Below are 14,880 nucleotides of genomic sequence, written 5' to 3'. Positions count from 1 at the left end.
GGCATACCTCAACATCCGGCATGTCACCTTCATGTTCATCACCGAGCTCTGAAATCACTCGCTGTGGTTACTGTCGGCTGGCTGGTTATTAATCTAACGACGAGAACAGAAATAAAAATATTACAGTCATGTAAATGTAAGCTTAAATGTACCACCTAGAAAAATACGAATTATTTCCGTTCGTATCCAGTCATATTAGTAACGATACTGAACAAGACAAAGACATGTAATTGCCAAAGAGGCATTTCCGGAACAAAGCGTTCGATAATTTTCGACTGAGTTGTTTATCAAAATCGTTCCTGGATAACCGTCTTAATTTTGAAATCCTACCCTTCATCACTAGACTTTCCCGCAGTCCATGAACTCCTTTTTCTCTTATTGAGAAAGTATGGTACTCTGCCTATTTGCTTGCCAGCAACATCTCTCAACGTACACGCTTTCAGTTTCTTGGCGCTCTTGGACATCGAGATTCCTCCGGTATATATTCCACCGAGAGCAACTCGCATTGTAAGTTAAAACGAATCCCTGTTTCCAAAGGTTAATTAGCTATTTTCTCTCGGTGGAAATCCATAATGCTGCCTTCATTTCTAGTCATCCTAGAAGCACAAGTAATTAACAATGGCGGTCAGTGGCGGAATCAGACCGCAAATCAAAATATCATAGTGCCCTCTTACAATTCTTCATGCCCTCCGACAAATAAGTGTTGAATCGAAAGATATATTAATGAAGATCACGACATTTTTTCTTCGTGTACCACAAAAATTTACAACTACCTTAAAATTGATGGCAAAGACAATAAACATACCTGAAAGGGACTGTCATTTCGTACCACCTCTTCAAATCGCAAGGGAAGATCTCGCATAATTCTTTCCCGATGGTCTCCACTTTTGCAGGGCCTTGAAGTTTATTGTTCTATCGACGTTTCTGGGTATGGAACGCGAGCACAACCGAAAAATTACCGAAACTATTGAACGCTCTCCGAAAACTCACCGAGCTCTGAGCTGGCGCCATGTTGTGACGTCACGCGGTTATCAAATTTGATAACTGTGCCGGACTGTTATAAGTATATCAAGAAAATTCACCTTGGGTGATCATATCCTTAATTCTTATGACCCCAGGGTTTGAATAAGCATTGATGTTACAAGGAGAAATTTGATGCTTATCACTGTTAGAGCTTTTAAAAAGGGTTAAACAGGGAGAAGACATTTTCCAAACCAGTTTGATTTTACAGTGAAATTTTGATCATTCGAGCCCTCGATTTTTTACAACTTCCGATTAATTGAACCAAAAGTTGTTTCTCTTGGATTTCCTTCGGTCAGATTTTTACTCCCGATTTTTCGAACCAAATTCAGATTCCCTATAGAAGAAAAAATCAGTATTCCACTGTATTTCCTTCGGTCCAGATCATGTTAATGAATGACAGAATCTGAGACTGAGTAAAATATAAGGAAACAGTTAACTGGTTTTAAATTTTTGACCAAAAACAAATTTTAACCTCAGCATATCCACATAGCAACTCCCTTTTCACTACCTTGTCAATTCTGGACGAACATTTCATTGTGTTGCTTTTGTGCACCTCTCAAATTTGAGTAAACTCAATTCATTATATATGGGGCAAAATGAGAATTAATTTGGGACAAAAATTACTCCTATTATTCACGAAATCATTCATTAATTTATTTCAAATTCACACCTCATTCATTCACCCTTATTCATTCTTAGCTTATTCTTCATTTACTCATTCACTAATTCATTCTTCAGTCAGTCAGTCAGTCATTCATTCATTCATTCATTCATTCATTCGTTCATTCATTCATTCATTCATTCATTCATTCACTCATTCATTCATTCATTCACTCATGTGTTTGTTTGTTTATTTCACCACAAACGTTACAAGAAAAGCAAAATAAGAGTACAAAAAATATATATTACAGAGATAGTAGGGAGGAAGTCTTGAGAGAAATCACACAGCTTATACAATCAGGCTTCCTCGTTCCTTATTCATTAGTTCTTTCATTCATTCATTCATTTATTCATTAATTATAAATTCATTCTTCATTCATTCCTTTGTTTGTTCATTCACTCAATCACTCATTCTAAATTCATTCTTCATTCATTCACTTATTCATTCATTCATTTGTTCATTCATTCATTTATTCACTCATCCGCTCATTCTAAATCCATTCTTCATTCATTCAATTACCGAATTCATTCATTCATTTGTTCGTTTATTCATTCATCCATTTCAAAAATTCATTCTTCGCTGATTCAATTATTCATTCATTCATTCATTCATTCATTCATTCATTCATTCATTCATTCATTCATTCATTCTTTCATTCATTCATTTATTTGTTCGTTCATTCGGTCATTCATTCATCCATTCATTCATTTCTGATGCATTTTGTTCATCAGTTATCCTCTATGAGAAATGATGTTCTTCTCGCCCTTCTTTTCTTGTAAATGCAAAATTAAAACTTGCAAATTCTACTAAAAGACAGCCTATACAATGCTTTGCAAGAATGCTATAGCAATGCAGTTACATTTTCACATTAATTATAATTCTCTAGTTGTTGCAAAGCAGCAGAGCTCACAAATGGTATGACAAGCAAAAGAAAGTAGAACACAACAGTGATATTATACCAATTCAACTACAGAGAATGAAAATTCAAATGCTCAACATTTTTTCTTAGTTGTTTAGGTATTTTAAAAGCCTCTCTGCTTCTCTAACTCCTGTCAAATAAGCTCCATGAACAGTCCCATAAAACTGACGGTGTGTTGCCTCGCCTGCAAACATTAACTGAAGAGCAGGGAAACCCTTCTCACCATCAGACCCATAGGGGAGGGGCAAGGCAAGGCAGTCAAAGTCACTTCCCCTGGCCTCTCTAGACAAAAATGAATATGACCCCCTCGTCCATGGGCTTGTTACCCACTGTGTTACATGAACATTTACAAGGCGTGGCAAAGAATTCAGAGCAGTGCACTTCTTGATAACTGCAAGACAGAGCTGTCCCACTTTTTCAGGGGGAATGCTTTCAATGTGAGATGATTCATTGCCTTGAAACCAAGCCATCAGAACATTCGACCCAGGACGAGCAGTGTAAAATGAATAAAGTCGACGGACCCAAGGACAATTTAATGTTTCTGCATCCACATCACACTCTATACGATTCAATTCATGTTCAACATCATCTACATGTACTTCATTTTTGCCACTGTCTTCCCAAACTACATGAATGTTATACTCTTCCGAAGCCCAAAAGCGTTCCTCAAATTCAAGAAAGATCTTGCCTAAATAGCCAAAACCAAGATGATGGATAGCATTGATTTTGTCAGTTGGCAATGAAGGACAAAACAAGGACAAATACTTTTCTTTGAGGACACCAAGAGAGATTGTCAGTATGACATGATCTACTTCAAATTATTTGCCATTACTACAGACAACGTTCACTGGATGATGGCCATTTGGAGTCTCTGACTCATCACAAGCTGTCCATTTTATTTGTGTCACCTCGTGGTTAACATGAACACAGCTGGTGATAAGTTTTGCTTGCAATGCTTCCACAATGTTGTCATAACCACTAGGAACAGGGCAGAAATCCGAGCCATCGAAGTAAATATACTCGCCAAATTCTTCAAGGTTTAAATCACTTAAGGAATTAGTGCCAGTGGAATTACATTCTCTTTCTTGGAAAAATGAAAACAAGTTTTGTTTTAGTGCTTTAATTTCTGGGGTATCTGAGGTACAGTTGCATGATTCAAGATAAGATTGAAAACCTTGGCTCAAATAATCACCAACTGTCATACTAGAACCACCCTTCACATCTTTAGCAAAACTTTCCATCTTTGACAGATCTTCAGTCTCTGAGATAAGGTTATAAAAGACTTTCCAAACCTCTGTTAGAAGCTGATCATCAATATTCCATTGCAGCTGATTGCCAATATTTGGTTTTGTTCTGCTGTTTTCATTCACCCATTCCTTGTTAATATCTGACTTGCTTAGCAGTTTCAAGTCACAGGCCAGGTCAAATATAGGATTTGCAATTGTGCCGTGTATCCATGCGGCACCAAACTCCACCTGATTGTCTCCAATTTTGCCAGTGTGAATTCTACCACCAACTCGCTGACTTGCCTCTAAGACGCACACCTCAGCTTTCCCAGACTGGTACAGCTTACTTGCAGCCGACAGTCCTGCTATCCCTGCACCAATAACCACAACTTTGGGCTTCAGTGACATTACTATGTACTAACTAAAAAACAATGAAGAACAAGCATCATCAGTAAACAGCTTTTTAAATATATTTTTACTGTTGTTAGAACCACAATAGAATCTTAATAAATATCCAAAAGAGATGCATCAAACAGTTGGTGACAGGGCCGTAAACCAGCTTAATCTCAGCTGAGGGTACCAATTTGTGGGAACGCGTCTCCCTGTGTCAATTTTTTCCCTAGTTGGAGTTTTTCAGTGTATGGGTGCGGCAAAATCGATTGCCATCTTTATGCCACATTATGTTGAACTTTACTTTTGTGGCCAATCAGTTGGAATGCCACTGTGATGTTAAAGGGGCATTGTTACAGGCATTCTGCTATGTTTTGGTGGAAGCTGTACAAGGTTTTGACAAAGTACATGTACACGTACACACAAAAAATTATTGCTATAACTGGAAAATAATATTTCTCTTTTTACTCCAAGAAACAAAATAACAAGTGATTAACTCTTGAGGGAAGAACAAGCCTTGATAAGTTTTGGAAGATCTTAAAACAACTGGTCAATTTTTTTACATTGCAGTCCATTTTCATCCTGGCCTTCTGCAGCCGGAGATAATTAAAACTAGGTATTCCTGAGCACTGTTGGATTACCATAATAATTAATCCAACAGTTGATTGCCAACAAAAGTGGATCAATGTTTTAAACTTTTCATTGATAAAAAATACATGTACATGTATGCTTTTTTGCTATTCAAAGTGACACTAAAAATAAGTGACTTTGCTTCTGTAAGCTTGATTTTCAGTTGTTAACAACAACAATGTCCCTTTTTTTTCCGTCCTAGATGTTTTCAACTGAAAAGATAATTATGGTGCTTTCCAGTAGATATAAAGTCTGAATCACAAGCCTTAATTTTGAAGTCTTTTGATTGCCTCTTAAACATAATAAATAATTATATAAAGCAGATACATTGAAACTTATTTCAAAATTTACGCTGGCTTAGGAATTGACAGTGTGTGGTTCACAAAAAAAAAAAGAATCATTCAGTGACATTGTGGTACCCAGTTAGGTTTACTACAAAGAAATCTGCACTAGCAACAACATTTGATTCTTGGCCAGTTCCATAATTCCAATGACCATAATTTATTACTAGACTATGGTTTCTCCCTCATGGACAAGTTTCCAGGGACAGAATTTCAAGATGGGCTCACATTACAGTGGAAATTGCAGGTACAGACGTCACTAACTTTAACCACAGGGAGTCCACAAAAGTTGTGAAAAAAGAAATAAATTAATAAATTATTGACTTACATTGTTCGTTTCTTGCGGTTTGCTATAGTGCTCATTTGCATTAAATTTACGCGACAGCACTAATGTCGTGTACTGAGTTGTGCACGAGCGGATCTAAGCTCTGCTGACTTTACTATATATATTGACAAGGGAGGCAATTTTTTCGAGAAACAATTTGAACACACTCAGCAAAATAGCTTTGAACGTTCGACTTGGTCGCCTCTTTCTACTGCTGTGACATCTTTGTCGCCCACAGTCAGTTGGCCCAACAAACAGCGGTCGACACTTTTCAAAACAATGGCGGTTCGAAACAATCGATCGCATCCGATCGCAAATGAATGCATATATTTGGTTCGCAAATGAGGTTTTAACCACGCAAAGAAATACAAGAATGCAATTTTAAGAGGTAAGACGTTTTTTATTGACATTTCCAGCATAACTCCTCTGCTCCCTGTGCCCTGTTGTAAGACTGCCATGAGACTATGTGATAAGTGCGGTATAAAAATATATCGCCACCATCTCTCTCTTGGACAAACGACAATTGAAACAGCCCATCAGGGGCGCGTTGACTGAAAGTCCCAGGAAATGACACGCTCGTCAACTTATAGGGGCTGACGCCGCTGTAATCAGCGTTCCCCTTTGGGACTAAAATGGTATTTCCAGGAGAACCGATTTACTTCGCGCGATATCAACGGGCCTGAGTTTTTGGTTCAGCAAGGAAACACCGAGTCTGGAAATAAACCGAGATTAAAGAAACAACCCACTACTCCATTGGACATGAGGTGATGCCACTGCAACTTGCGGCCACTGTAACTTTTCCTGTAAAATTCCTCCACTTCAGGGGTATAGTCCTCAAGCTTAAAAAAAAACCAAATTCTTGCATTTCAAGCTCTGTCAACGCTGTCTGCCCACAACCTGTGTTTCAAGGGGTTATTAAATAAAACAAGTGATTGTATGGCAAGTCTTTTGAGATCGTGCTTATGAGTTACACATCCCCCTCTCCTCACCCCCCTCCCCACCCCCCAAAAAAGGATTCCGTTTTGTTTTAGCCACTCAACCCAACCAACCCACTTTCCGTTGTTCAGTCTTTAAAATTTTCATTATTTTAACATCTTGCAATTTCTTTCTTTAGACTCCCGACGATTTCTTAACCTTCTCACGATTTTGAACGAAAATCCATAGGTAGTCTCGTATGTTCCTATTTGGTTGGAGATAGCAGCAGATGTAGTTTTTATTTCATCAAACGTTTAAGATATTGGGAGAATAACTAGAGTAAAGTCGCAAAATTCAGCACTGTGTTTCTTATTCAGCCGCCACAAATAATTTATGTACATGACAAATCTTCTTTCCTTATTACTAATTATGAAGAGCGCATAACCCTAATGAAAAACCAAACAAACGAACAGTCGAACTATCGTCAGCCAAGACATCTAAATTTATCTCCTACGCAAGCGCCGGCCGGGACACCTGTTCGCTGGGTAAAATTTCTGGTGTTTTGAATATTTCTGACGGTATAAGGGATCTTCGTTTTATAGTTTGTCAATCAAAATATATACATCTTCCACATATCTCCCTTTTTCTCTCGCTTATTTTCTTCCTGATAGAAAGTAAAGACGCAAAATTCAGCACTGTGTTTCTTATTCAGCCGCTTCAAATAATTTATGTACATGACAAATCGTCTTCCCTTTTTACTAATTACGAAGAGCGCATAACCCTTTTGAAAAAACAAACAAACGGACGGTCGAACTATCGTCAGCCAAGACATTTAAATTTATCCCCAGCTGGGAGGTCTGTTCGCTGGGTAAAACTTCCCGTGTTTTAGTCAATCATATTATATACCTCTTCCACATATCTCCCTTTCCCTCTCTTATTTTCTTCCTGATAGAAGGTAAAGTCTCAAAATTCAGCACTCTGTTTCTTATTCAGCCGCCACAAATAATTTATGTACATGGCAAATCTTCTTCCCTTTTTACTAATTACGAAGAGCGCAGAACCTTGATGAAAAACAAACAAACAGACAGTCGAACTATCGTCAGCTAAGACATTTAAATTTATCCCCAGCCGGGAGGCCTGTTCGCTGGGTAAAACGTCCGGTGTTTTAGTCAATCATAATATATCCGTCTTCCAGAGATCTCCCTTTCCCTGTCTTATTTTCTTTCTGATAGAAATTATCAAGGGACGAAAAAAATTGGTATACGTGCTTACGTTAGTGTCTTCCCTTAAAAGTCATCCGACAATCAATAATAGATGAGAAAGCGGTTTAGTGCCATTATCTAATTCTGTCATTCCTAGATCATGGATGACAATTTTCCCCATCCCATTGTGATCAATACTCACCTGCCACTTCCAATACATATCTTTCTAGTCAGTCTCGTATTCACCAATTATACACACAGCGAATCATTGTTTTGGGGTAAAGATCTTCTTTGTTCGAGCTTGTTGATCTGCTCTTTCTTGAGAAGAGTGGCTGCAGTACTACTCAGATTCCCAGAAAGGTAAAAAAGAAATAACAATAATAATAATACATGTAGTAAAAATAATTATAGCCATGTAAACAAGTTCGACCGACGTTAGTAAACTTTATTAGTTTATTCGTCTTTAACACAGGAAACTCAAACGAAGTTTCAAAAGGAAATTTAAATATTACCACACAAAGAGATAAGTTCGTGAACTCATTGCTTTTTATTTCTGGCCAACGATACGAGACTTATTAACGGAAACAAAATGAAAATATTTTATGCCGTATTATGGAAGTTTCGGCAACCAAAACGAATGAAAGGATTGCTCTCTTATGAGAAAATTACATGGTGCATCGTGTCCTTCAATAAAAGCAAGTAGAGACGAGAGTCAAACTATCAAACTCGTCAAGCACAATTTTGGCCCATGCCAGTGCACATTCGTCTTCAGTCGATTTTGACCGTACTTCGCACGTTTAGAAGAGAAACGTGCCCTGTGCGACCAACACGAATCTCGTTTCTGCTTACAAAGTGTAAGTTTGTGTGTAGACAATTCCTCGGTTTAGCGTACAAACCCAGAGCACCCAACCAAAAATAGTTAAAATGTTCTTTCCTTAAAAAATCTCGCATCCTTTTTGCGACCTCCAAGGCGTAAATTTTTACAAGTTGACGCAGCTTGATCCGTTCGTATGCTTTAGCTGAAATATTAAGGGTATAGAATACTATTCCCCGAATTTACGAGCTGTTGTTGGCTTTTCGAAATGCAAGCGGGTCTTTTTCCGAACTTTTACCGAAGTATTTGTCCACCGAACACAAATGCGATTAGTTTTTCAGCGTTGCTAAAGTTTCAGGTGACCCTTCGTTAAAGATAACGCTTGTTTTTCTTAACTATTGAATCCAAATTTCTGACTGAGACGGGTGATACCTTTCGAACGGACATTCCACCAAAATCAACTCTTGGACGCACCCGTATAACCGACAAAGCCACATTGTTTGAGAAATCTGAAATTATGGGAGATCTAAACAGTCTGCATACACTAGCTCGGCAAAATCTACAACCTGGCGCAATTTATTGATTTTATTCTACTTCCTTCAACTAATAACATTATAGGTTGGGCTGCCTTTCGATCGTTATTTCGAGACCGTATGAATTAACCGTGTTTAAAAATGATTTCCGCGGCGAGCGTGCTCCGTAAAAACTAAAATGTTAAACTAAGACTTGTCCTTACGTTCCGTCTTATGAAACACCATCACCACATTAAATTGAAACTGAAATCATCTTATATTAACACAGGAGATCTTAAATGAAGACTATTAGAGTCTAAGTTATATATAAGATAAGAGGTCGTCTTAAATATTGTCTTAAATCATCTTCATTTGAGAGGTGCTTATCTTAATCAACATTGAGGCATCTTACTTTAAGAAATAGCAATTTTAATTACATTAATCTGAGTCGATGGGGCCCTCATTTTAAGAAGTTTTTTTGGTCTTGTGTAAATTTTAAGACGCCTAAGCTGGCTATAAGATACTGCCATTCTGCATAAGATGCAATACGCTTTATGCTTGCATGAATTAGGTATGCTTAACAGTTGATGGGTGTTTCTCTAAAAATGCCATTACAACTACCTCTTCTATTCAGAAAATCGCTAGCTTAATGCATTCCTTTGGAAAAAAACAAAATGATCCTAAAATGAAAACAGCTCCCTCAAAAATTCTCTACTCTCACCAGGCCAATTCTGACAATTCTGTAAAACCATTTTAGTTCTCATTAAAAAAATATTGCTAACTTGCTTGATGAATTGCCTTGGAAGAAATCGAAAAGTTCCAACACAAAAGGGATCCAAATTTATTTCAGGAGGTCTTTCCTGATCTTCCTTGATTGATTCATTTAAAAAAATGCAGAGCTTTGATCCATCGCAGACTTCAAGTAGCGGAGAGTGGGGAATTTACAAGAATTTCGAGACAAAAACTTCAATATTCAAATGAGCAGACATCTGGACATCAATACGGTCTAAAGCCTTTACTAAACGTTGTAACTTACACGAATTTAACAGCATGAACTAGACAGAAGAATGAAAATGGACATGAAGAAATTACTGTCGCTTTCTAAACCGAGTGTTTTTTGAAAACCAAGATAAGTCCAAAAATTCTGCTGCGTCACTGATCAGAGGAATGAGTGTAGTGACAATTCAGACAATCTGCAATGTAAGGTTCATAATTTACGGCACTTTTAAGACCAACAAAACACTATTGAAACTGATGCCGCGGCCCGGCCATTGTTTTCCTGTGAATTGACGGTAAGCTGATTTGTACTAGGTCTCTCATTTTAGATTTGGTGTAATAAAGTACTATGGATTGAAATTTGTTGTGCTTTCATTGCTCAATATATCATGTTCAATAAGATTGTTCAAATCTTGAGTTAAGATGAAAATATAACTTACCACGGCACATTGGATCTAAGAAAAAAACCATCTCACTCTAAGACGACATCGTCGTATAAATAAGATGGAAGTTATCTTATCATAATATGACTCGTCTTCAAATGAGATTTACACGTTGTCTTACCGCAGCACCAGAATTAAGTTGAAAAATCGACTTAAAATAAGCCTTTAGTTTTTACGGAGTGTTCCTTGTTTTCTAGTTTATTAAAAAATTTAGTGCAAATTGATTGCTTTCATGACGTTTTTTTCCTCACTCAGACTAATAATAAGAGGCTACAATTGCAAAATAATGGGCTCGCTGTTAGTCTGTGCCGTTAATTTATAGACTAGCCTCTTAGTGCTTTAGGGACGGTAAAAAATAAATAAAGCCAGTGACATAGATCGTCGCATTTAACTACATCTTTCCTTTTTTCCTGTCTTTTTTTTTTTTTGGTTTTGTTTTGGAAATTCTTTAATATTATCAATAAACCTAGTGGTGAAGTGATAAATTTTGTCGACAACATGTTTATCTTCAGTAATCTTCGAGTTGAAGATTTTTGTGGACAACTTGCCGCAAAAATGCTAGCATACCTAAGTTTTAGTTCATTTCTCTTCCATATAGAAACCAAACTTGACGGGACGTTTACATGGCAAATAAACTAAAAAATAATAATAATAAATTCTGTGGGGACGGAAAAGATACTTCCGACTATTCTTTCTGTAGGAACTCAAAGAGTTTTCTATAGCTGAAATGATGAATATAGCATTTATCTTTATCGGTTTCTTGTTGGTGCTTTTAAATTTTAATCCATTACATTTATTTATTTATTTTTTATTTAAGTATGGCAGGTTGTTACTTCTCCATTTATGATTTCCTATTCCTCTGCTATCTTTGGGGAGCTTGGCTACACTACAACACTGATGCCAAGCAAGGTGAGAAAACGAGTTTTAATTTATTGATTATTCCAAACCAAAAGGCGTCATTGGCTGTTTTTATGTTAGAGGCCTTGACATCGTCTAAGACGTCAGACCTACAGACACTCGTTTCTCGAACGTTCCGTTAACTTACCTGGCCGTAAAACTATCAGTGCATACACAATGTTCTTAGAATCTTTACTGATTATGGAAGCTAAGTATTATTTTCTACATCTTTTGATGCAATTTAATGGGAAAAGTCCCGCTAAGCTATCACTCTTTGGACATGCAAAAAGTCAAATGGATTCTATAACAGCTGCGGTTTTTTCGATGTTGCGTACTCTAGCCGAATACTAAACAACTGAACAACAGACCGAGGATTAGAAAATAAAACCCTGGGGTAGAAAATGTCTCATCTCTGGTTAGCAAAAAAGTGAGAGTGAAGAAATCAATGAATACTTTTTATAGTTTTCGCATTCAAGGAACTATGAGTAAATCCGTAGAAAATTAAATTTCATGTTCGCTTTTCTCCTTGCGACTTCGATTGACAAAAATATTACTATGACTATGAATGTATGAAACATATGTCTGAACTGAGGGTGAAAGATTACATAAAAGAAAGACCCTCGCAGTTAACTGAGCAGCTGCAAAGAGAAAGCCTGAAAAGCCTCAACGATACCTGTAGGAAGTGTAATGGCTTTTAATAGCTACGTGCATTGTAATAAATATGAATTCGAGCTGTCGTAAAATATAACGACAGATTTTAGTGTTTCGTAATTAAAGTTGTGCTCATCATTTGTTTGGACCCTGACCCCAATCACTGACGCGAACATCACACCACATAACGAAAAAGGCCAATCACAAAGCCTATAAGTTAGAAATCCCTTCGATCTTTCTCTTTTTCTCTCTTTGTCAGAATTTTTAATTCATCCTTGATTTTTTATGACGATGTTTATGACTAAGAGGGGTTTTTTTTTCCGTAGGGAGCTGTCGAACTGTCAAACTTCTGCCACCAAGGCATGGCTATTACCTGGAAGGTCACGTAATTTTGAATCTTACCATTGAAAACAATTTCATCAGATCTTGTGAACATCGTTGCGTTCTGGAGAGCAAATGCGTTTCAGTCAACATTGGACCACCAATTGACAACAAAATGATTTGTGAGTTGAGTAATTCGGATCACTTCCAGCATCCGGAAGACGTAATAGAAAGGCCTGGCTGGACATATGGAGCCACTGAGGTATGAATTATAGATCTGAAAAAATAAATAAGCGTTTAAAAACAACATGCTTTTTTATCATCAAAATGTGAACTTAAGAAAAGTGTGATAATTAAAACTGAACTATGGATTATATTTTTGTCATTTTGATTGGATAATTGCAGCAACTCATAATCCCACTCCAAGGACAAAACCTTCCCGGGACCAAACATGGTCAACAAACGGGTTAGATAAAAAGTGAACTTTGCTCCAAAGCAAGGCGAATCAACTTGCAGGAAAAATCACTGATTTAGCGGACTTTTAAAGTAGGAAATAAGTGCCGATACTAAGGGCGTTTTCCATTTGTCAGAACTGTCTTACCAGTTCAATTGTTTTGTAAACGCAACGCTCCAATTTGAACGACAGTTTATATGCCACACTTTTCAATTGGCTCAAAATGACACACTTCTCTCAGAATGTGCCATTTTGAATAATTCAAGAAATCATCCCTTCAAACAATGATAGATTCCATTTATGGATCGTATGAACCAGTCTGGTTGGCCAATTCTGACAAATGGAATGGACCGTAGTACTGACATTCAAATCAGAATGAATACTTAATTGTTGAGCGGTGAATTGTTTAAAAAACGGCCAAGGGCTTGCTACAGCGCCGTGTTGAGATATAGGGCTTTAGCTTATACTCCTCACCTCCAGTTTAAGATTTTTTCAAGTTGTCTTATTAAAAAGCTTTTTCTTTACTAAAATACTATAAGATCCAAAATACTACACAAAATAAGCATATAAAATGGCAGGGACATCGTACTGCTTTTGTTGTCTCGAAATTATATATTGAAATTATTCAGCTTTGCCTCGAGCAGCTGAAGCATTTCGCAAGTTTGGGGCCTTTCTTGGTTAGTCATGTGATTGACACTTGTTTGCTTTCACGTTTCACTTTTCCCCTGCATTTATATTTATAGTAGGTTTTAACAAAATAATTATTTTACGCGGACTTGCTTTTATCAAGTATTTTTAACCAGCTGAGTACAATGTGCCTCGTTTGTCAGTTTAAATTTTATATAGTGACCTAGCTTAAGAAAATAGAAGCGGTGTATTACAAATGTCCTTTTTTTTTTTTGTCATCAGAATCTTTGCTCGATCGTCAAACCTTGCATCAACAACGCCAAATGCCTGTCTGGCTACACTAACAAAAAGTACCTCTGTGTATGTACATCTGGATTTACTGGAGAAAATTGTGAAAAAGGTAAATACTATACGTTTATTCAGTTCATTTACTCAGCTATAATTTGCCTTTCCATTTATAATTAGCCTGTTTAATTTCATCCTTGCCTTATCAGTGTACTCATGCAATATAATTCTCCAATTCTCTAGATATCGATGAATGCAACAGCGGCATCCACGACTGCAACGGAAATGCAACCTGTATGAACACTGCTGGACACTTTAACTGTACTTGTAACGCGGGTTACAGTGGGGACGGTCACGTATGTTCAGGTATAATTTTTTGTCTTGTTTTCCAAGATGTACGTTTGTGACTAGGTCATTTTCCTGTTCCCTTCATAAAGCAAGTACAGTTTCATTCCTGCTTGCCCATTTTACGTCTCCTTTATTATGCTCGAATAATCTAGATATCGATGAATGCAACAGCGGCATCCACGACTGCAGCAAAAATGCCACCTGTATGAACACTGCTGGACACTTTAACTGTACTTGTAACGCGGGTTACAGTGGGGATGGTCACGTATGTTCAGGTATAATTTTTTGTCTTGTTTTCTAAGATGTACGTTTGTGTTTAGGTCATTTTCCCCTTTCGCTTCACAAATCCAGTTCAGTTTCATTTTTGCCTGATCATTTTACGTCTCCTTTATTATGCTCGAATAATCTAGATATCGACGAATGCAGCAACGGCATTCACGACTGCAACAAAAACGCAACCTGTATTAACACTCTTGGACACTTTAACTGTACTTGTAACGCGGGTTACAGTGGGGATGGTCACGTATGTTCAGGTATAATTGTTTGTCTTGTTTTCCAAGATGTACGTTTGTGTTTAGGTCATTTTCCCGTTCGCTTCATAAGCCAGTTCAGTTTCATTCTTGCCTGATCATTTTACGTCTCCTTTATTATGCTCGAATCCATCCTAGTAAAAGAGAAACCAAACGGCAAACTTCGTACATGCATTGATCCAATTCAAATCATTATCAAGGCGATCAGAAGACCCAAGTACACAATGCCGACGATTGAAGAAAGGCTTCCAAAACTGACGAAGGCCAAAGTATTCACCATTCTTGACGTATGTGAAGCTTTTCAAACCATCGTCATGGATGAAGAGTAATATTTATTTACTACGTGCACGCATGTACCCAGATAATGTGC

General features: G+C 37.3%; 3 protein-coding genes across 11 annotated transcripts in view; 2 read left to right on the top strand and 1 right to left on the bottom strand.

The window, feature by feature from the left end:
* Nucleotides 1-14,880, top strand: part of LOC146455921 (uncharacterized) — a 416,007-nt gene that overhangs the window by 362,078 nt on the left and 39,049 nt on the right. The window lies entirely within an intron of this gene.
* On the bottom strand, nt 1,849-4,277 carry LOC146455926 (peroxisomal N(1)-acetyl-spermine/spermidine oxidase-like). The gene has a single exon (XM_085093676.1). The coding sequence runs from the start codon at nt 4,235-4,237 to the stop codon at nt 3,422-3,424; it is 816 nt and encodes a 271-aa protein (XP_084949802.1). The 5' UTR covers nt 4,238-4,277; the 3' UTR covers nt 1,849-3,421.
* Nucleotides 7,535-14,839, top strand: LOC146455925 (uncharacterized). Its single transcript, XM_085093686.1, has 8 exons — nt 7,535-7,992; nt 11,215-11,306; nt 12,272-12,528; nt 13,630-13,747; nt 13,876-13,998; nt 14,133-14,255; nt 14,391-14,513; nt 14,649-14,839. The coding sequence occupies exons 1-8, from the start codon at nt 7,793-7,795 to the stop codon at nt 14,837-14,839; spliced, it is 1,227 nt and encodes a 408-aa protein (XP_084949812.1). The 5' UTR covers nt 7,535-7,792.

Source organism: Pavona decussata, unplaced genomic scaffold (genome assembly GCF_977016875.1).
Source record: "Pavona decussata unplaced genomic scaffold, jaPavDecu1.1 SCAFFOLD_265, whole genome shotgun sequence".
Taxonomy (NCBI): domain Eukaryota; kingdom Metazoa; phylum Cnidaria; class Anthozoa; order Scleractinia; family Agariciidae; genus Pavona; species Pavona decussata.
This window is presented reverse-complemented; position numbering and strand designations above follow the sequence as displayed.

What these genes read in the sequence shown, in the direction of transcription:
- LOC146455926 (XM_085093676.1), bottom strand. Translation starts at nt 4,237, where the DNA reads ATGTCACTGAAGCCCAAAGTTGTGGTTATTGGTGCAGGGATAGCAGGA.
- LOC146455925 (XM_085093686.1), top strand. Translation starts at nt 7,793, where the DNA reads ATGGATGACAATTTTCCCCATCCCATTGTGATCAATACTCACCTGCCA. An exon ending in CAACACTGATGCCAAGCAAG is followed by an intron (nt 11,307 to 12,271) that starts GTGAGAAAACGA and finishes TTTTTTCCGTAG; the next exon opens with GGAGCTGTCGAACTGTCAAA. An exon ending in GGACGGTCACGTATGTTCAG is followed by an intron (nt 13,999 to 14,132) that starts GTATAATTTTTT and finishes CGAATAATCTAG; the next exon opens with ATATCGATGAATGCAACAGC.